General features: G+C 44.0%; 1 protein-coding gene across 1 annotated transcript; it reads left to right on the forward strand.

Moving 5' to 3' along the window:
• The first annotated feature begins 3 nt into the window (after positions 1 to 3).
• Positions 4 to 2,553, forward strand: LOC115464240 (gastrula zinc finger protein XlCGF58.1-like). Its single transcript, XM_030194642.1, has one exon. The coding sequence runs from the start codon at positions 8 to 10 to the stop codon at positions 2,150 to 2,152; it is 2,145 nt and encodes a 714-aa protein (XP_030050502.1). The 5' UTR covers positions 4 to 7; the 3' UTR covers positions 2,153 to 2,553.
• Positions 2,554 to 21,617: the final 19,064 nt, after the last annotated feature.

Consider the following 21,617-nt stretch of genomic DNA (forward strand, 5'->3'; position numbering starts at 1 on the left):
AAACCGGATGGGAGATCAAAAATGTTTATGTGATGTTTGTGAGATATTCTACAATGATTGTGTAACTCTGAAATCACATCAGAGATCTGATACTGAGAGACCACCTACAATTACAGACTGTGAGAAAACCTTCAGTCCAAAGGAAGGACTACAGAAAACATGCATTAAAAAGAGACAATTTACATGTTCTGAGTGTGGGAAAGAGTTCAGTAAAAAAAAAGAGCTAGTGCATCACCAGAAGAATAATAAAGAAACTAGAATGTGTAAAGGTACAGAATATGTGATGAGCTTAATCGATAAAGCAAACATTACAAAATGCCAGAAAAACAGCACTGATGAAACAATATCTGCATTTCCTGGTTATGGCCAAAGTGTCAACCAGGAAGAAAACTTCACAAGAAAAGCAAAATTCCACCCAGCAGAGAAACCCGTTTCAAATATAGAAAGTAAGAAAAGCTTCAGTCACAGGAAAGCAGTCACAGAACATAAAACTCAAACAGGTGTAGAATCAGTCACTTCTAGATCTGACAAAATCTTTTATAGGAAGGCAAACCTCATAAAATATCAGAAAGATAAGAGACTGTATAGTAGTTCTGACTGTGGTAAAAGTGTCTGCCAGAAAGGAAACCTGAGAATGCATTCAGGAGTAAAACTATCTAATCGGCGTGGTAAAAGCTTAACTGAAAAGGACAGCCTCCTAGTACTTCCAAGAATTCATTCTGGTGTGAAACAATTTGCATGTACTGAGTGTGGTAAAAGCTTTTGTGAAAAGAAAAAACTTAGGAAACATCAGCAAATCCATTCAGGAGTGAAACCATTTATATGCACTGAGTGTGGGAAAAAATTCTGTCATAAGTCAGACCTCTCTCGACACCAGAGAATCCATACAGGAGAGAAACCATTTACATGTATGGAGTGTGGTAAAAGCTTTGGTGAAAAGGGAACACTTACAAAACATAAGAGAATCCATTCTGGTTTGAAACCATTTATATGCTCTGAGTGTGGTAAAAGATGCAGTCAAAAGGGAAACCTTAAAGCGCATCAGAGAATACATACAGGAGTGAAACAGTTTATGTGTACAGAGTGTGGTAAAAGCTTTGGTGAAAAGCGAAAACTTGCCATGCATCAGAGAACACACACGGGAGTAAAACCATTTACCTGTACTGAGTGTGGTAAAAGCTTCCGTGAAAAAGGAAAACTCACCATTCATTGGAGAATTCATACAGGAATGAAGCCATTTATATGCACTGAGTGTGGTAAAAGTTTTTCTCAAAAGGGACATCTCACAATACATCTTGGAAATCATACAGGGGTGAAACCATTTAAATGTGCTGATTGTGGTAAAAGTTTCAGTGAGAAGGCAACCTTCACAAGACACCAGAAAATCCATTTGGGTCTGAAACCATTTATATGTACTGAATGTGATAAATGTTTCAGCCAGAAGTCAAACTTTACAAGGCACCAGATAACCCACACAGGACTAAAACTATTTACATGTTCTGAGTGTAATAAAAGGTTCAGTGACAAGGGAACTCTTACAAGGCACCAGAGAATAATACACACAGGAATAAAACCATTTATATGTACAGAATGTGGTAAAAGCTTTAGTGATAAAGGGAAACTTACTATTCATCAGAGGACCCACACAGGAGTGAAACCATTTAGATGTACTGATTGTGGTAAAAGATTTAGCGAGAAAAGAAGACTCACCCTGCACGGGAGAATCCATACAGGATTGAAACCATTTACGTGTTCTGAGTGTGGTAAAAGTTTTAGTTTGAAATCTCGCCTCAGACTGCACCAGGAAATCCACACAAGAGTGAATTCATTTACATGTACTGAATGTGGTAGAAACTTCAGTGAGAAGGGAGATCTTGAGATACATTGGAGAATCCACACAGTAAAGCCATTTGCATGTTCTGAGTGTGGCAAAAGTTTCAGCGAGAAAGCAACACTCACAAGGCACAAGAGAATCCATACTGGAATGAAGCTGTTTACATGTACTGAGTGTGGTAAAAGCTTTGGCGAGAAGGCAACACTCACAAGGCATGAGAGAATCCATACTGGAGTGAAACCATTTACATGTACTGAGTGTGGTAAAAGTTTCAGGCAAAAGATACAGCTCAAAGTGCACCAGAGAATCCACACATGAGTGAAATCACTTATATGTATGTACTTAGCATGGTAATAGCTTCAACGAGAAGGTCAAAACTCACTATGAACTGAAGAAACCACACATCAATGAAGTAATTTAGATGTGCTGAGTGTGGTAAAAATCTTCAGTCAGAAGGTTGACCTTTAAAGACTGAAACCAACCGCAGATACTAACTACAATTAAATGCATTTGTCTAGCTGCAAAACAATAGGTTGATTCCAGTATATTGAAAATTAAAAGGAAAAAAAAAGTCTTCAGTAATGGACTACCAGGAACACCTTGTTCTGAATATGACTTTATGTAAATCAGTAATCTTAAAAAAAAATCTCTTCATTAATTTCAATTTGTAAATTTTTAATCTTAATGTATCTTATATATATGTTTTTCATGTTATTTTGTGTTGAATCCCAGTAGCTAAGACTTACCTTAATTTTTACTTTAAAGAAAATTAAATAATCATCATAACTTTATCACAATTGATCACCGTTCCACATCACCTTTACCAAGAACAGCCACTATTTTGCCATTACTGGGCTTCTTCAGTATGTCAAGTCTTCTGGTAAAACAGAATAAGAATTGTTGACAAATATCTCTCAGTATGGGCCCTAAAGTGACTGACTGGGGGCTAGATGCACTAAAGTTAACGAGCCAGCAACGTGGTTTTTAAACTGGTTCTAGCCAGTTTAACGCGCAAGTAGTAAACCAGGACATGCACAAAATGGCATTATCCTGTCACGGTAGCAGCTAACGAAAACGGAATGCAGATGAGCAAATTAGTATTATAATGTGTATAATTCGTATTATAATGAGATGCACTACCATTTTCCGATCCCCTTACCATGGAAAATCTAACGGGAGGTCTGCACCTCTCGTGGGGGCTGCTGTGAGGGAATCGGAATTAAAAGGAGCTAGGGATTTTTTTTTCTGGACGCTGTGACGGATCTGTGTTTTAAAGAGTTATGGCCATTGAATTTGCATAGAGAGTTAAAGTATACTGTGTTTGCTCTGTCGAATCGGGGGTGGGGGAGGCCACCAGCATTTCCTTACCTCTAAAAAAAGAAGCTGTCTTCCCATCGGGGCTGATTTTTCATCTGAAGCCAACATTTGAAAACCCTTAAAGTGCAGAGAGGACGGCAAACCAAGTGCAGAAAAGCCAAACATATCCCCAAATGGTTCCCCCAGTTCCGGCAACGGTGATGGGCAGGTGACGGGCAGATGGCCAGTCCCGAATGGTGCAGCGGTGTTGTCTGTTCTGTAATCCGGAGGCTGGTGTCGGTTCCACCCCTTGGTTTTCTGTGCTTTCCTTTCCAAAGATGTCTGTTGCGGGCTCTGTCTCTCCTCTTTGAGCCTTTGCAAATGAGCAAGTTTGTGATCATGCTTCGCTTCCCCCCCCCCCCCCCCCCCCCCCCCCCGTCTTTGCTGCTGCTCTGTGATTCTGAAAGAGATTGATGGCACAGATCCAGCTCCCAGCAAGACTTACACCAAACAAATCCGCTTGTCTCTCCCAGCGCTGGCAGGCAGCTAAGCCCTTGTGCAGCGGGATCGGACATGCTGCTAACACCCCTGTTGTTTTTCGAGTGAAGGACGTCCATAAACGACATCCTTGGTATGCGCAGAGCAGCCAGCATAACACTTGGCTGCTCTGCACATGCTCAGCTGGCCGACTGGCTTGGAAGGAAATCACATGAAAATGAGCTAGCAGCAAGCAGCTCATTTGCATGCAATTTCCTTGATGCATGCCTGTTTCTTACCGATTCGCTAAGGAATCTGTAAGGGAAAGGCTTTAATGCTTTTGTTAGTGCATCTACCCCTGGGTTAGGAACTGGTTAAGTAAAAGATGATAGAGGGTAGTGGTAAATGGAGCTCATTCTGAGGTAAGGGATGTTACCAGCCGTGTGCCGCAAAGGTTCAGTTCTTGGGCTGGTTCTTTTTAACATTTTTGTAAGCGATGTTGCTGAAGCGCTGACTGGTAAGGTTTTCCTCTTGGCGGATGATACCAAAATCTGCAATAGGGAAGACACCTCTGATGGTGTGGATAACATGAAGAAGGACTTAGTAAAGCTAGAGGAATGGTCTGGAATTTGGCAGCTTAGATTTAATGTCCCCCCTTGTTGCTTCTGCCGCCGGCGGAAGATGCCTTGACTGGCGGGGGTCCCCAACCCCCGCTAGCTAAACTGTTTGTCCCGTGCTGGTCTTACGTTGCTGGCGCCCTGTTCTGCTTTCAGCACCGTGCACTGCATGCTTGTTTTAATGAAACTGAGCATGTGCAACCATGCTCAGTTTCAATAAAATGAGCGTGCATGGCGCTGAAAAAAACATCATCGGTTTCAAAATATCAATAAAGTGACCACTTATCTTTAATTGTGCCCAGGGGTGGCTCGACCATTAGGCCACCTGAGGCGGGGGCCTCAGGTGGCACCACTCTTAGGGAGTGGCATCTTGGGGGGGGGGGGGCGGTTTCACGGCATTTTAGCTGGTCATGGTGACTTTCCAAGTCCGGCAGCAATTCCCGCCACTGGCACCCGCTTCTTCCCTTTACTGCAGCCGCTTGAAGTAACTTCCTGTTTTGCACAGGCAGCCACAGTAAAGGGAAGAGATGAGTGCCAGCAGCGGCAGGGCAGCGTATGAGAATCGCTGTCGCTGCCAGGTTTGGAAAGTCACCGTGACCAGGTAAAATGCCGGGGGGGGGGGGGGGGGCATGCAAGCTCCTCCTCAGGCGGCATCTTGCCTTGGGCTGGCCCTGGTTGTGCCACCTGCACTGTATGAAGCAACTGCAAATATATCACCCGACGCCGACTAAAGATAATGGCGTTTCGGTCAGTCAAAAACCTGCGCCCGGGGTTGTCAACAAGCAGTTGCACAATCTATAATAAAAACATGAGATCAGTGAAAATAATCAAAAAACTTAGGGCTCCTTTTGCTAAGCTGCGCTGAAAAATGGCCTGCGGTAGTGTAGATGCTTGTTTACAAAAAATGCTCTTTTTTTTTTTTGCCAAAAACGGACGTGTGGCAAAATCAAAATTACCGCGCGTCCATTTTGGGTCTGAGACCTTACCGGCAGCCATTGACCTAGTGGTAAAGAATCCGGGCGGTAATGACCTATGCGCATCAAATGTCACTTGGCGCACGTCCAGATGCACGTATCGGACGCACACCAAAAATGAAATTACCGCAAGAGCCACGCGGTAGTCTTGCAGTAATTCCATTTTGGCGCACGTAGACGCTTACGCAGCTTAGTAAAAGGGCCCCTTAAATTCAACATGACTCTGCCACTCATTACATGTAGCAAAACCAAGATAAATATGGTTCCATTTAAAGTCACTAAAGAGCGACAACTGGCGAAAAACATTCTCTCTTCAGACTTAGGACCCTGGTCTCTTTATTGATATTTTTGACAACACTGTTATTTTGTACATTTGTATTGAATAAAATATAGTAAAATGAACTGGAGGGACACTTTGGCAGATGATTGACGCTACAACACAAGTTTTGACCTGAAATAGCTGAGTACTGTAAGAGGTCTTATAGCTTTCTTTCACTTATATTTAATTATTACATTTGTACCCCGCGCTTTCCCACTCAAAGCAGGTTCAATGCGGCTTACATAATAATTGGGATTACAAAGTATTGGTGGAGAGAAATAAGTTGAGTATTATCGGAGTAATAAAAGAAATAGGAATGTAGAAATGCAGGGATGAGGGGAGTAGGAGAAGTGTGAGCAACGGTAAGTGAGCAATTGGAGGGGTAGATGAGGCAGAAGGGGATGGGCAAGAGTGAAGGGAGTAGGAGAAGTGTGAGCAAGGGTAAGTGAGCAATTGGAGGGGTAGATGAGGCGGAAGGGGATGGGCAAGAGTGAAGGGAGTAGGAGAGGTGTGAGTAAGGGTAGGTGAGCAATTGGAGGGGTAGATGAGGCGGAAGGGGATGGGCAAGAGTGAAGGGAGTAGGAGAGGTGTGAGTAAGGGTAGGTGAGCAATTGGAGGGGTAGATGAGGCGGAAGGGGATGGGCAAGAGTGAAGGGAGTAGGAGAAGTGTGAGCAAGGGTAAGTGAGCAATTGGAGGGGTAGATGAGGCGGAAGGGGATGGGCAAGAGTGAAGGGAGTAGGAGAGGTGTGAGTAAGGATAGGTGAGCAATTGGAGGGGTAGATGAGGCGGAAGGGGATGGGCAAGAGTGAAGGGAGTAGGAGAGGTGTGAGTAAGGGTAGGTGAGCAATTGGAGGGGTAGATGAGGCGGAAGGGGATGGGCAAGAGTGAAGGGAGTAGGAGAGGTGTGAGTAAGGGTAGGTGAGCAATTGGAGGGGTAGATGAGGCGGAAGGGGATGGGCAAGAGTGAAGGGAGTAGGAGAGGTGTAAGGGTAGGTGAGCAATTGGAGGGGTAGATGAGGCGGAAGGGGATGGGCAAGAGTGAAGGGAGTAGGAGAGGTGTGAGTAAGGGTAGGTGAGCAATTGGAGGGGTAGATGAGGCGGAAGGGGATGGGCAAGAGTGAAGGGAGTAGGAGAGGTGTGAGTAAGGGTAGGTGAGCAATTGGAGGGGTAGATGAGGCGGAAGGGGATGGGCAAGAGTGAAGGGAGTAGGAGAGGTGTGAGTAAGGTAGGTGAGCAATTGGAGGGGTAGATGAGGCGGAAGGGGATGGGCAAGAGTGAAGGGAGTAGGAGAGGTGTGAGTAAGGGTAGGTGAGCAATTGGAGGGGTAGATGAGGCGGAAGGGGATGGGCAAGAGTGAAGGGAGTAGGAGAGGTGTGAGTAAGGGTAGGTGAGCAATTGGAGGGGTAGATAAGGCGGAAGGGGACGGGCAAGAGTGAAGGGAGTAGGAGAGGTGTGAGTAAGGGTAGGTGAGCAACTGGAGGGGTAGATGAGGCGGAAGGGGATGGGCAAGAGTGAAGGGAGTAGGAGAAGTGTGAGCAAGGGTAAGTGAGCAATTGGAGGGGTAGATGAGGCGGAAGGGGATGGGCAAGAGTGAAGGGAGTAGGAGAGGTGTGAGTAAGGGTAGGTAATGCTCAAAGCTAATGACATGCAAATACAGCTTTGAGCATTAGGGAGTTCGGCGGGAGGACTGTGCTTGGCGCATGCGCAGAAGAGTTCGGCGGTAAGCTCAGCTCCCGTATGCACACGCCTAGTAAAAACTACACGTGAAGCACACGTTTTCTGTTTTCTGCAGCCTAAAAAGCTTTAGATGCAAGTAATAGACACCAACATGTGCTTTGGGATTTTTTTTTTCAGCACGGCTGCTTTAAATTTAGTCGCAGGACAAGAACGCCAGTGTGTGCTTCACATTTGGTTCTGCTGTTTCTCACAACCAGCGCTCAAGGGCTTCCTTCTGCTTCCAAAAGCAATCAAAACCGGTAGATTTCGCGGAAAGAATCATGAGAGAATCAGGAGAATCATGGGAAGTCCTTTCTTCCAATACCCTAACGCCTGCTGTGAAGGCATTTTTTTGCATCGGTAAGGCCTTTGTTTCAGGTGTTCTTTTCTGATCATTGAGAAGGAATATAAAATGACCTCATTTAAATCAGCGTGACTACATTTGCATGCTTTCTGGTGTGCTCGTTTGTTACACTAGACCCCTCTGATCATTCTGCGCTGGTAAATTCGAACGCTAGTGGCCTCTAGTGCCCGCTTTTACTTTTGGTCATTGGCACCTCAGTTGGTGAGCAGGGTGTGAAGGGGGTGGTGGTGCAAATATTGGTTATAAAGATGGGTAAGAAAAACAGTGATAGACCCAAGATTAAGTTGGGGGCAAAAGAGGGGTTTTTTTGTGTGTAGAAGGTATTGGGATGAGGCTGGGTGCCATAAATCTCTTTGTATCGAAAAAGTGGTAAGAATGCTCTGGCTAAAGTGGAAGGGCTACCTAGATGAAACCTGAGCTCTTAGTTTATTACTATAGAGGAACACGGAGAAAAGTAGTTGGGTGGGCAGGGAAGGCTAGAGAGTAGATGCACGTCATTCCTACTGATTGATTTTGATCAGGGGCGTAGCTACGTGGGGCCACGGGGGCATGGGCCCCTGTAGATTTGGCCCTGGCCCCCCCCCCCCGCTGTCGCCATCGGGCACCTTTGCTGGTGGGGGTCCCCAACTTCCGCCAGCTGAAATCCTCCGGCGCGGCCGCATTGCTGATCTGCAAGGCTTCTGTTTCTGTGAGTCTGACGTCCTGCACGTACAAGCCTTGCAGATCAGCAATGCGGCCACGCCGGAGGACTTCAGCTGGTGGGGGTTGAGGACCCCCCACCAGCAAAGGTACCCGACGGTGACAGCGGCAGTGGAGGGTTGGTGGCGGCGGGAAGGGGGGGTCGAAAGGGTTGGTGCTGTGGGGGTCAAAGGTGATGGTGGTGCCGGGGGGGGGCTAAAATGTTCCCCCTCACCTCGGGCTCTGGACCCCCCCTCCCGCCGAAGTCTGGCTGCGCCGCTGATTTTGATATGGCGATCTGGGACAGCCCTACCTTTAGGCCATCTGAGGCAGTGCCCTCAGGCAGCACTGTTTGGGGAGCTGCATCTCCCCCTTCCTTCCTTCCTTCCTTCCTTCACCCCATTCCCCAAGTTTACCATTTTTCTTCATGTTCAAAAAGCCGGCGGCAGCAGCAATTCCTATACGCTGCCTGCCAGCAGCACCCGCCTCTTCTTTTTACTATGGCCCACTTCTCTGATGTAACTTCCTGTTTCATCAGAGGCGGCCACAGTAGAGAAGAGAACGGTGCCAGCGGCAGGGCAGCGTATGGGAATTGTTGCTGCCGCCACCGCCAGCTTTTGGGACATGGAGAAAGAAGGCAAACTTGGGGGAGGGTAGAGGAAGGAAGGGGGGAGATACCAGAATTTGGCCTGAAGGGGGGGGGGGGTGCATCTCAGCCCTGCCTCAGGTGGCATCTTGCCTTGGGCTGCCCCTGATCTGGGGGATGTAAGAAACCTCATCCTCCCAGCTACTGAAAAAATAATTGTTTGCAGGAAATAGTAGTTTTGTTTAAAAGTGTGTATCAAGGATTTAACACAATTGTTACGTAAAGAAGTTTTTTTCAATGTATTGGAATTCTGGGGCTTATTTTCAAAACAAAACAAAAAAAAGTCCACAAAACATCATGAGGTGGCAGAAGGACATTTTTCTCTCAAAAATGTCCAAGTTTCGGCACCCCGATTGTAGACATCTTGCTCCACTGTTTGTCCAAATTTCAAGGGGGCGTGTTTTGGGTGGGACATGGGCAGCACCAAAAGACAAGACGTTTTTCTGCAATAATGGGACAAAATGAAAATGTCTAGGGTCAAAATGAAGACATTTTTGGCTAGACCTATTTCAATCACAACTAAGTTACCAAAAGGTGCCCTAAATGACCACTGGAGGAATTAAAGCATAACCCTCCCCCCTTAATCTTCCAGAAATCACTGACCTCTTCCCAACCCCCTAAGGTGTGACAGTGACAGTACATACCAGGCTCTATGATAAGTTCAGAGCAGCAAGCAGGTCCCAGGAGCAGCCCAGTGGTCAGTGCAGTGGACTGTAGAGAAGCGGACCCAGGCCCATATCCCACTGTAACTGGTCCACTTATGGTGGATTGTGTGAGCCCATCAAAAAACACTATCTACTGTAACTACACATAGGTGACACCTGCAGGCATAAGGGCTACTGTAGTGGTGTACAGGTGGATACAGTTGGGTTTCGGAGGGCTCACCTTACAATATAAGGGGGTAGCGGTGAGATGTGTACCTGGGATCTTTTATGTGGAATTTACTGCAGTGTCCCCTAGGGTGCCCCACCACCTTGCTGGGATATCTGTGTGGCTAGTCTGCTAAGAATGCAGTCCCCCCCCCCCCCCCTTACATACTAATGGCTTGATTTTGTGTTTTTCCCTTGGATGATTTTTGTCGAAAATGGTCCTAAAAGATAGATGCACTGAGCACAAAAACATCTAGCAAATGGCCATTTGTAAAACAAAAAAACTGGACATTTTTCTGGTTTGAAAATGGCCATGCTTGCTATTGGATTTTTAGATGGATCTGGGCGGATTTAGATTTTATATCAAAAATTACCCCCTCTTTCATTTTGTTGGACTGTGTTAAAAATATAAAATTTAAAAGCTATGAAAAGCATTTACCCTCCATCTCCTTTCATCACAGATCTTCAGAGTGTTTCCCTCAGTGAAATCTGCATCATTCTCTTTGGGTTGTAACCCTAGTGCTTTTCCAGGACAGCAGTGTTGTGATATTTACAGTTTCCAACAGATGAGATGTGCCACTTTATTTTTGAAACCTTTGGTTATTCTGACCAAGGCCAAGATGCACTAAAAAATCGTTAAAGCCCTTCCCTTACCGATTCCCTTAGCGAATCGGTAAGGAACGGGCATGCATCAAGGAAAGGGAATGCAAATGAGCTGCTCGTTGTAGCTCACTTGCATTCTCTATTCCATTGGTAAACAGTTGGCCAGTCGGCCGGTCGAGCATGCGCAGAGCAGCCAAGCGTTATGCTGGCTGCTCTGAGCATGCCAAATACGCCTCTGTGCCGCCCGAAAGGAAGACGCTGCGCCACTCACCCCCTCCACGGCCTGCTGCAGGAAGGCTTAGATGCGGCTCGATTGTAGCAGGAGAGTGCAGTTGAGGACGTCCATCCAAAAAGACGTCCATTTTGGATGTGCTTCACTCAGCTGAGAGATCTGGAAGTCTCTGAGCCAATCACAATGCGTTTAGCTGAGCTAAACGCGCTGCGATTGGCTCAGATACTTCCAGGTCTCTCAGCTGGGGGGGGGGAGGACGTCTTTTTGGATGGACGTCCTCAACTGCACTCTCCTGCTACGATCGAGCCGCATCGGAGCCTTCCTGCAGCAGGCCATGGAGGGGGTGAGCAGCGTGGCATCTTCTTTTCGGGCGGCACAGGTTTTTATTAAGTGAAGGACGTCCAAAAAGAACGTCTTTGGAGAGGGAGTTTTTTTTCTCAGGTGAAGGACGTCCAAAAAGGATGTCCCTGACAACATTTTTTCTTCCGATTTGCCCCAACGAGAGGTGTAGACCTCCCGTTAGGTTTTTCACAGTAAAGGGATTGGAAACCCGTAGTGCATCTCATTATAATAGCCTTGGAATAGCCTTTGGATCATCTGCATTCCGTTTTCGTTAGCTGCTACCGTGATCGGAAAATGGCTCGGAGAAGCCTTTAGTGCATGCCAGGGTTTACTACTTGCTCGTTAATGGCTCGTTAAGTTTAGTGCATCTGGCCCCAAGTCTTATATACGTGACACCACTGACTTTTTTGTCAAAATACAGAATTTGCAAGATCTTCCGTCTTCATTTCTTCTAGAGACTATTGATATTGAAGGATCCTTTTACTAAGGTGCGCAGAAAAAAGGCCTGCGCTGGTGTAGACGCATGTATTGGACATGCACAGGTCCATTTTTCAGTGCGCCTGCAAAAAAGGCCTTTTTTTGCCAAAAATGGAGGTGTGGCAAAATAAAAATCTGTGCATGTCCATTTTGGGCCTGAGACCTTACCGCCACTCATTGACTTAGCGGTAAGGTGTCGCGCATTAACTGGGCGGTAATCATCTGCATGGTAACACTGCTGATTACCGCCCGATTAGTGCCACATGGTAGAAAATAACAAATATTTTTGGACACGCATAACAGATGCGTGTAAAAAATGAAATTACTGCCCGGGGCATGCGGTAGCCGGGCAGTGGGTTCCAAATTGACACGCGGTGGATGCGTGTAGGCGCCTACACAACTTAGTAAAAGTGCCCCTAAAACTTTATACACCAGCATTCCTCAGACTTCTGCTACTCACTTAATACAATGTTGTTTAAAAAGCAGACGTGGGACATAGAGTAACTAATCATTTTTTGACTACACTTACAATTCTAATCCTTACACGGAATTACTTTTCTTTTGATAATATCTTTTTACTTACGGAACCAAGAGGTTGCCATGGGCACATCAGCTGCTCCCGGGACTGCTAATTTATTTGTAGCAGAATTTGGACAATGTTATATTCATCCCTCCACTTGGAAAACGAATATTCTAAATTGGGTCAGGTTTATTGACGATATATATATTTTTTATGGTTCAACATTTTTATTGATGACAATTCAAAAGAAACACATTCAACAATATGAATATACAGAGATTCAAATATGAAAATGTACTCAGTAAAGACAAAATGATATTGATGATGATATATTTTTAATATGGACCTCATCAGAACAGTGGTTAAAAGGTTTTGCAACATGGATTAATACCTTAGATGAACACTTAAAGTTTACAATTTCATATAGTGACAAAGAGGCATCATTTTTGGATACCATGGTATTGAAAGAGCACAATCTATTGGAAGCCCACCAATAGGAACAGCCTGTTGCAATACTCAAGTTGCCATCCACGTCAATGAAAAAAGGCTGTCCCTATAAGTCAGTTCCTCCGTATTAGAAGAATTTGTAGCACGTTGGAGGAATTTCAACAGCAAACCCGTTTATTGAGCCAACAAGTTTTGGCTAAAGGCAGTGCATTTTTTTCTAGCAAAAAAGGTGCCAGTACTCAAATGCCAGGCCGCCCTTCAGGGGTGAGGTGATCACTGAGGGACCCACCCCACAATGGCCAGGCCCCCTGCAACCAGTCACAGAATCTATGACAAGGCAGAATTGGTGTGTAGGGCCTGAGATCTTTCATTAAAACTTGGGGACCATAGGTCAATTTTAGCAGACAATGGAAAAGGTGCCGGTACTCAGTACCCCCAAGTACCCCCTCAAAAAAAGCCCTGGCTAAAGGTTATCCTCTGAAAGTAGTTCACCAAGACATGTATGAAACATTGAATGAAGCTCTCACACTGAGCTCACAAAATATGATTCCTTTGGTGTACCACCATAAGTATTTGCAATACTCATTTGAGGAGCTGGATTATGCCAATGGACAACTGACTTACAAACACCTCTCAACGTACCTCAGATTCAACGCACTCTCCATTCCACAAGGAACTACATGCTTAATGCATTATTGTGGGAGTTACAATACAAAATTATATGTTTATTTATTTCACCTTATCGTGCTAGCATAGGCAAAATTACAACTACAGGAAGCTTAACCAGATGCCAGCAAAGTCTGGTGACCCTGGGTCATATGTTTTGGTTCTGCCTGAAGATTCAGGAGTTTTGGAGCCAATTAAAACAGACGATACAATCGCAATGGTCCTTTTCAGTCAGATTGGACCCTAAGATTTTATTTGAAGACTATGGTTTGTCTTCTCCCATCTCACCAGGATTGTTGGGATTTCTTAGATGCCTAGTACTTTTGGCAAAAAAAAGGTCATTTTATAGCATTGGCGTGATTCTTGGACACCTACCCTGTCTGCTTAGCAATCTCAAATGATCACTTTACTCTCCCTGGAAAGGCGTGATATTGAAGACATTTCTTCTGCTAAAGGAAAACGTTTTCAACGTCGATAGGAGTCCTTTGGTCCACGCTCCATCCTGCAAACTGTAGCCATCTTCTGAACTAAATGGACTTTGGTTGAATAACCTTCTGCGGTACATAAAACAGAAGGGGGAAGGGGGATAGGGTGGAGGAAGGGATTTATTGAATACCTTTGCAAGACTATATTGTTGAATTGATATCACTTGTACTGTTGACTTAGTGTTATGTTGAATTTAATAAAAAGGGTTTCCACAAAAACATGCACTTAATAGTGTTTATTACTATTATTTAAAAGAGATATTCAATAACGAGGGCAGAGCTACCTTCATGCAGAAGTCCAGTGTCAGTCTAAGTGTGCCAGCTAAATAACACGGCAAATTTGTATTTCTAAAACTGGATCTCCAATCACCATAAATCATAAATTTCTGAAATCCAGTGAATTATATTTATACATAGGACTTCTTATCACACTAATTCAAATCTTCCAGAGTCATATGTCTTTATAACTTATGTCTTCTTCAAACCATCTCTCACTAGTTTCCCCAGAACCTCAGTGATGTTAATCACTACAACTTCAACTGCAGTGATATAATTAACATCCAAATCTTCATTGGTTCTTTCACACCTGACCTCCTCTTATATTTATATTTATGAAAATTTTTTCACTTATCTCATTGCTTCTTGTTCTATTGTCGGACCCAGGGGGAACGATGTCCGACATGCACGTTTCGCCCAAACCTGGGCTGTCTCAAGGACCTTCCCCTGCGAACACATAGACCCATCAGTTAGATTAATTCCCCACACATTGGCTCTAAACCTCCGTCTAGGAAAAAGTAGTTTTAAAAAAAGAATACATTCTTATAACTCACCCTGTCTTTTCATTAGTGTCAGCTCAGCAAAAGTAACTTAATAGCCAAGATGGCGCTAGCGTTTTTTCGACCACATTAAATATCAGCTGATTGATGACTCATCAAACCCCACCCCCAGGGCGTTCCACCGACAGCAAAGAATCTCCCAAATTGCTGCCGGTGGTAGGAAGGAACACCTTAAATTAAAGTAGCCCACTCGATCTCAATATTTAAGCCCTTAGGCACTACTGTTTGTAAGGAAAAAATATTATATTGTTCTCTGAAATTCAAAAGTCTCCTTAATGACCCACCCTCCTCCCAATTATCTATACATTCCACAATTCGCCATTTAATATCATCCCATTTATGTTGTTTCTGCATCCAATGATTCACAAGATGTGAGCCAGAAAATAGTACAGATCCTTAAGACACATTGGCATGTTCTTCAATTATATCCTTGTTTCATTGATTTACCCCTTATATCATTTACCAAGGGTAAATGTTTGGGAGAGCGTTTGAGTAAAAAAAAGTTTAAGGATAATGATATGACTAAGGTTGGTCAAAGGTCTTGTGGACACTGTCAATGGTGTCCACTTGCCATTATAGGAGAAACTTGGATTGTACCAGAGAGAGGGAAAGTCTTGTGAAGTCTCTCTGAAACCACTTGTGCTAGTAAGAATGTTGTATATGCAATTATCTGCCCTTGTGGCTTAATATATATTGGTAAGAGCTCTCATCCAATTAAAACAAGATTGAATGAACATAAATCTAGGATTTTAACTCAAAACCTCCAAGCCCCTCTTGTAAACCATTGGATACAGAAACAACATAAATGGGATGATATTAAATGGCGAATTGTGGAATGTATAGATAATCAGGAGGAGTCCTATGTATAAATATAATTCACTGGATTTCAGAAGTCTAAATGTGCCAGCATTTTCCAGTTCTGTGAGATATATATATATATATATATATATATATATATATATACACACACACACACACATATATATAAAAGGCATTTGTGTGTGTGGGGGGGGGGGTTAACCTTTGTCTCCCGCTGTGTGTTTGTATATTGATGAGGCCCAGAAATAATGACGGCTAAGGAAAGCCGCAGTAGAACAGATGGAGCTGAATGACATTTATGTTTTCCAAATGGTGATGCATAGCTTGATGTCCTTGTTGTAAGACAAGAGTAAATCATTTCTTAGCTTCTTGTTGAAAATTAACCAAAGAGGAACAAATCTGGTGAATGGGAAATGAGTCAGCATGAGTTCAGCAAACAAATTCTAGCCTTAAAACGATTAGCTGGTTGATATTTATTTGTTTGTGGCTTACATTGTTCCGTAATGGTGATCACCAATTCCGGAAAAGAGAAATACATAGTAAGATGGAGGTAACAGAGTCAACGTCAAGCTTCCTAATATGATTTGATAACAGCATTTTCTCAGTTATTATCCAAACGCAAGTGGAGGAGTGGCCTAGTGGTTAAGGTGGTCAACTTTGGTCCTGAGGAACTGCGTTTGATTCCCACTTCAGGCAAAGGTAGCTCCTTGTGACTCTGGGCAAGTCACTTAACCCTCCATTGCCCCAGGTACAAATAAGTACCTGTATATAATGTGTAAGCCACATTGAGCCTGCCATAAGTGGGAAAGCACAGGGTACAAATGTAACAAAAAAAATTAATACATTTTGGAAGTTACTGAATTCTATTATTCTGTCTCACTGTATTTCCAGTTTTGGCACAGTATAAGTTATCACAAGGACAAAATATAAGAAAACCAGTGGAGTGCATAAGGAGCTTATAGCCCATTTAGTTATGTTTAAACAAATGAGAAATCTGCATGAGAGAAAATATTTATTTTTATTATTTTGACTTATGAAAACCACTTGTCTCTGAAACATGCTCAAAACAGAATAATCCATTTGTACAAAAGAGATGAGATGAAGATGTGATTCCATGTGCTCCAATGAAAGAAGAGTTTAATTTTACTTCTAATCTTTATAACACCAGGCTTCCCGAGGCAGATTACAACAGTTAAGATGAACCCATCAGTAAACAGCTTATCCACACTGAAATTTGACCATGTATTACTGTATTGCATAGAACAGTGTAGAAAAACGAGCACAAATACAGCCTTTATTAGTGCTGTTTTCACCAGCTACTATAATTTTTGAAGCCGTTTTAGTGATATTCAGTTTTTAGTTCATGATATTTAAATCTACATTTGGGAAGCTTTGAAATAAATTAAACAGCTGTCAAATAAGTAAAAAAGAATTATTTTGTCCTCTACCTTTTAAGGCACTGCCTATCCAACTGGAATAGATGTTTTACAGATGGACCATAGGCAGTCCGTTATTTCTAATAATCTTTTACTATTGTTTTCAATTGTTTTGAGTGAACTATTGTGGTGGCAGTCTCTGACTATTGGCTTCAACCCATTGGGCTAGATAACCATGTACCACCTCCTGTTCTCAATCTAACCTCCTTGGTCTGTGCCTTAATCCGGCTCTGACCGTATGACTCCTCCTCTGAAAAGTAATGTGGATCCTCATCTGACTCCCATGAGCAGTTCTAATTAGACTCTTCTGCATACTCAGAGGCAACTGAATGAGTTTGCACCAACCTTGGCCTGGTGGAGCAAGGTCCACGCCCTGAAGAGCCCTGAGGTACAGTCCTATTGTTAGACTCCAGGGAAGTTTTCTCCCCCGATATCAAGAGCGGCACTGCATGCCCAGATGTCGAGGTCGACACTCTGCAAGGCACCGGCATCGAAGATCTGGGCACCAGCACTGATCGAGCCTTGGAGAGGGCCTGGAGGTGTTCTGCTGGTGGTGCAAGCGCCCTCAGTACCTGAGCGGGAGACCCCTGCAGTAACTGCATCAGCTTTTCTCAGAACATGCTCCAGAACCACTCATTAAAGTTGGCCATCGGCAAAGGCATGGGAGCTGGGGAAGAGGCAGTCTGAGAAAATGCCGGTGTTGAACCGATGGCGAGGACCAGGCTGCTCAATGACTTGTGCACCGGCACCTCTTCTAAGGAGGGAGAGCACTCCTTCCAGTGCCAGTGCTTCTCGGGCATAGGTAAATGTGCTCTGAGGAAGATAGGTGCTTATGCTTCTTGGGTTTCCCCCGATGCATAGAGCCTCAATCCCTCGGTGCCGATGAGGAGGTCCACCGAACCCGTGCATGTCCTCGGTGTTGGGTCCGATGCTTACTGGTCCCGGGGCCTCCAATCAACACTCAGCATTGAGAAGGATGAAGACCCACTCAATGCTGGTGCACTCCCAGTGGATGCCAAAGTCTGAGCAGCCATGGAGGTAGATGCCGCCAGTGCCAAAGTCAATGGTCCGGCTTTCTAGGACCCAAAAAGTTGCTCTGTTTGAGCCAGTCGCATTTGCTGAGTTCTCACCTGCATTTTTAAACAGAGATCACAATCAGAGGGGACATGATTTGTCCCAAGGCACCCAATGTACCAATTGTGCAGGTCCATGGCAGAAATCATGCATCTGCATTTGGCACACCTCTCGAAGCCACTGGAGGTCTTCCTAGATATCAAAAAAAGAATCTCGGCCAAAGTAAACTCCTCGATCTTGGAATTCTCAAAAAGGGGCACGTTCCAATTGAGGTCGGAGATGCAGCTTAAACTGGGCAGCCACACCCGAAAATTCTTGTTTGTACATCCAATTTTTCAAGATATTTAAGAGGCCAGTCCACAATTCCAAAGCTACACAAGAGTACAGGAATCGTAAGCTGGTTGATAGCCTGTACCTTATTCTTCAATGTTAGAAGACTTTTCAGTATCAATTTTAATCTCCTGTCTTTCCCTTTTCTTTTTTTTCTTTTCTTTTCTTTCAGTACCTTATGCTGGACTGATGCTCCTTCCTCTGCTGCTAGATATTTTTATACCCCTTCCTGTTCAAGTTCCTTGATGGCTCAGTCATCAGTCAGAGAGATGTTTTCACCTTTACTCAATTTTCCTCCTAGGAATATTGCTTTAGCACATTTATTCCAGGCCAAAAGTCATCCTGATGTCATCTACAAAGCTTTTCACAAAACAGAGCTGTTCCACCATAGGTTGATCGCTGAAACTGTAGAGATTCAAATCATCTATAAACATCAAGTGGTCTTTGCCAGCTCTAGGGTTAAGACTAAATTTATTTATTTATCACATTTATACCCCGCATTTTCCCACATGTTTGCAGGCTCAATGTGGCTTACAATATACCGAAATGGCTATCGCCAGTCCAGTAGTTATACAAATACAATAAATTGTGGTAGTCAGAGAGGATAGAAGGAACAGGGTATAAAGGGAATAAGGGTAAAGGTAAATCCATAACCCAAACAGTTAATATGTGTATTCAAAGGGTTAAATGCTCAGTAAAACAAGAATGGTGACAAGGAGTCTCTGTGAAATATTCCTCTTTGGATCCTGACATACTGCACATCTTCATACTCTAGATGGAGAGCGGTTTGCCTCAGTTTCATGGTGAAGTTAATGTACTCAATCAATTTAGAGATTATTTTGTGCATTTTAAAGCAATTCATTATCCAGGAGTGCGGGGCACCGTCAAAAGCTTTCTTTTCATCAATCCATGTTGCTTTCTGCTTTTCTGAGCACTAATTGTGATAGCTTTATTTAGCAACAGCCGGTCTTTCGTTTCCCATGCTCCTCTCTTATTGCCCTTCTGTTGTTACCATGATATTACAGTCTATATGATCGTATATTGTCTGTCTGTATGTATTGCAGTGAACAGCATATACAAGCGTTCTTCCTGTTAGCCAAAGCAGTGTCAAATCTGGCTGCCTGATCAGTTGATTTTTGCCGTTTGCCATGGCTTGGTGAAGGAATTTTAACTGCTTCAGCCAAACGTTGGTTACTCTATCTGGGCCAAGGCTCCTCCAATTCGGGCAGGGCCGGCCCTAGGGTTTCTAGCGCCCTCCTGCAGTCTATTAGTTGGCGCCCCGCCCCATCCAGGGGTGGGATCACTATGGCTCTGCCCCCACAGTAGACACACCCCTTTTACCAGCCATGGCATCAATGAAAATAGTACACCAGTACAGAAGAAAAATAACTTAGCACACAGACCAGGAATTAGGAGAACAGACAGTCTTGCCAACTCTGAAAAACAATGTGTTATCAAAATTTCAGAATCTAACAAACAGATCCCTATTCAGACACTTGGCCTTGCAGTCACACATGTAGAACAGAGATAGCCCCTCTTCAAATTCTTCAAAACTTAACCTGAAATCCTAAGAAGTTAGACTCTGCATGCAGCACAATAGCCTTCCCACCGAGCACAGCTTAGGATCTAGCTAGGACAGACTTAATCAGCATAAACTAACATATTCTACAATCTGAGTTGGACAGACTAACAGGAGTTACTGAAGTGGGAATGAGAGATAGGTGATGGTTAGGAATGGACAGCAGGCATCTAGCCCTCCTGTCCTGTGAGTTGCTGTGTTGGGGGTGGGGGTGGAAAAGGGTGGGTCAGGTGCAGCACTAAACAGCAGTCTCTGACAAAACAAGGGTCCAGGCTCTACTGTGCTGTCTCTGAGCCCTCTCTGGGCTGGATTCCAGCTCCTGGTTTCACTCTCAATCCCAATGTGTTGAAGGGGTGGCTGCAGAGAATACTATGCTGCTGCTTAGATCCTGAGCTCAGCCAGGCATAGTGAGTGCCTGTGCTGGAGCCTCCTCAGACTTTCCTTCTTGCCCTGAAGCCGCTAGTCACCGGGGGGGGGGGGGGGGGGGGGCAGGGGGCAGAGGTTAGCTGAGCTCCCACAAGTTATTTCAGAGCCAGATTCAGTTGGAGCAGTGACATCCTCTGACAAACACAAGGAGGATATTTCTCTGCTTGGGAGGGGGGAGGGGACGGAACGCTTTGGAGCCAGACTGAGATGAGCTGCAGAGATTAGATACTGAAAAACAAAAGCCTCAGCAGAGCTTGCTTGCTTGCAAAGCGCCCTTGAAGGCAGGCGCCCCCCTGCAGTGCTTACCCTGTTTACCGGGTTTGACCGGCCCTGAATTCGGGGCTCTTTTTAACCTGGTTTCCAACTCTTTGGCTGTAATGTTTACCCGTTCCAAATTCTCCTGTATGGAGAGTAGGCATTTGCATTTTGGTTATGCTCTACACAGGATCCCCATCTACATTTCTCCAGAACGTTTCCGTTTCAGCTTTAGTTGGTGATTTCACTGTACTGATGTTCTTTCCCAGTTCCTTGTAGAACTATTTTGGAGTTTTCTCTAAATAATTTGTTTCGTCATCTCTCTTTTCTAGTTTCTTCATATCTCTGCAATTTTTGTGCTTCAACTGGTGTTTTCAATTTATTATTGGAGTATATTGCACGTAAGATCTTCCTAGTGGAATCTTCTGCCCATGGTTTTTCCTTTGCGCCAAAGATTCTACCACACCCAGCACATGGATTGATCTAATTGGTTTGTGGTGACACTGTTTGCTCCTCAAACTCCTGCCCTCCTGTGTCCACAGTGCAGCACTATCTTCAGTTTGACTCTGCATGTTTGTTCATTTTAACGTTTGTCCTCAACACTGTAGTCATGCTAATGTTAAAATCATGCTTTTAGAGTTTTTAAATGTTTTCTTATTATAGATATTTATGACTTCAAGTTTATGGTTTATTGTTTAAGGTTTTAATATAAATTACCATGTCTGGTTTGACAGTTGTTGCACCTGACACAGTCTCCTGTAGGGCAAAATGTGGTCACACTGAGCATAGTATCTCCTTTGGACCAATAAAAGCCTTTTTCAAATTATTACTTCATTCTTCATTTGATGATCTGCTGTTATTTCTGCTGGTTCAAGCATTGCAGAGCCCTGTCTCCTCTATTCATTCCCACACTCAGTAATGAAAAAGGATCACTTTTCTCTGGAATCTATGGTGGATGTTGAGGCTTCTCCAACTGAATCTTACACCACACTCAGAATATGTAAATAGTTTCACTCCTGTGTGGATTTTCTAGTGTGTGGTGAAGTTGGCCTACCAATTAAACCTTTTACTAAACAAATACATATACATTGTTTCACTGTAGAATAAATTCTATAGAGCAAATTGAGGTTACTTTCTCATGACTGAAAACTTTACTAAGTGCATGTTTTTTCAGTCCTGAATGTATTCTCTGGTGCTTTCTGAGATTTGTTTTGTCACACTCATTGCCTGTAAATGGTTTCACTCCCATGAAGTTCTCTGGTGCACTTTGAGGTCTGCCTTTTGATGGAAACTTTTACC

The sequence above is a fragment of the Microcaecilia unicolor genome, chromosome 1, assembly GCF_901765095.1.
Source record: "Microcaecilia unicolor chromosome 1, aMicUni1.1, whole genome shotgun sequence".
NCBI lineage: Eukaryota > Metazoa > Chordata > Amphibia > Gymnophiona > Siphonopidae > Microcaecilia > Microcaecilia unicolor.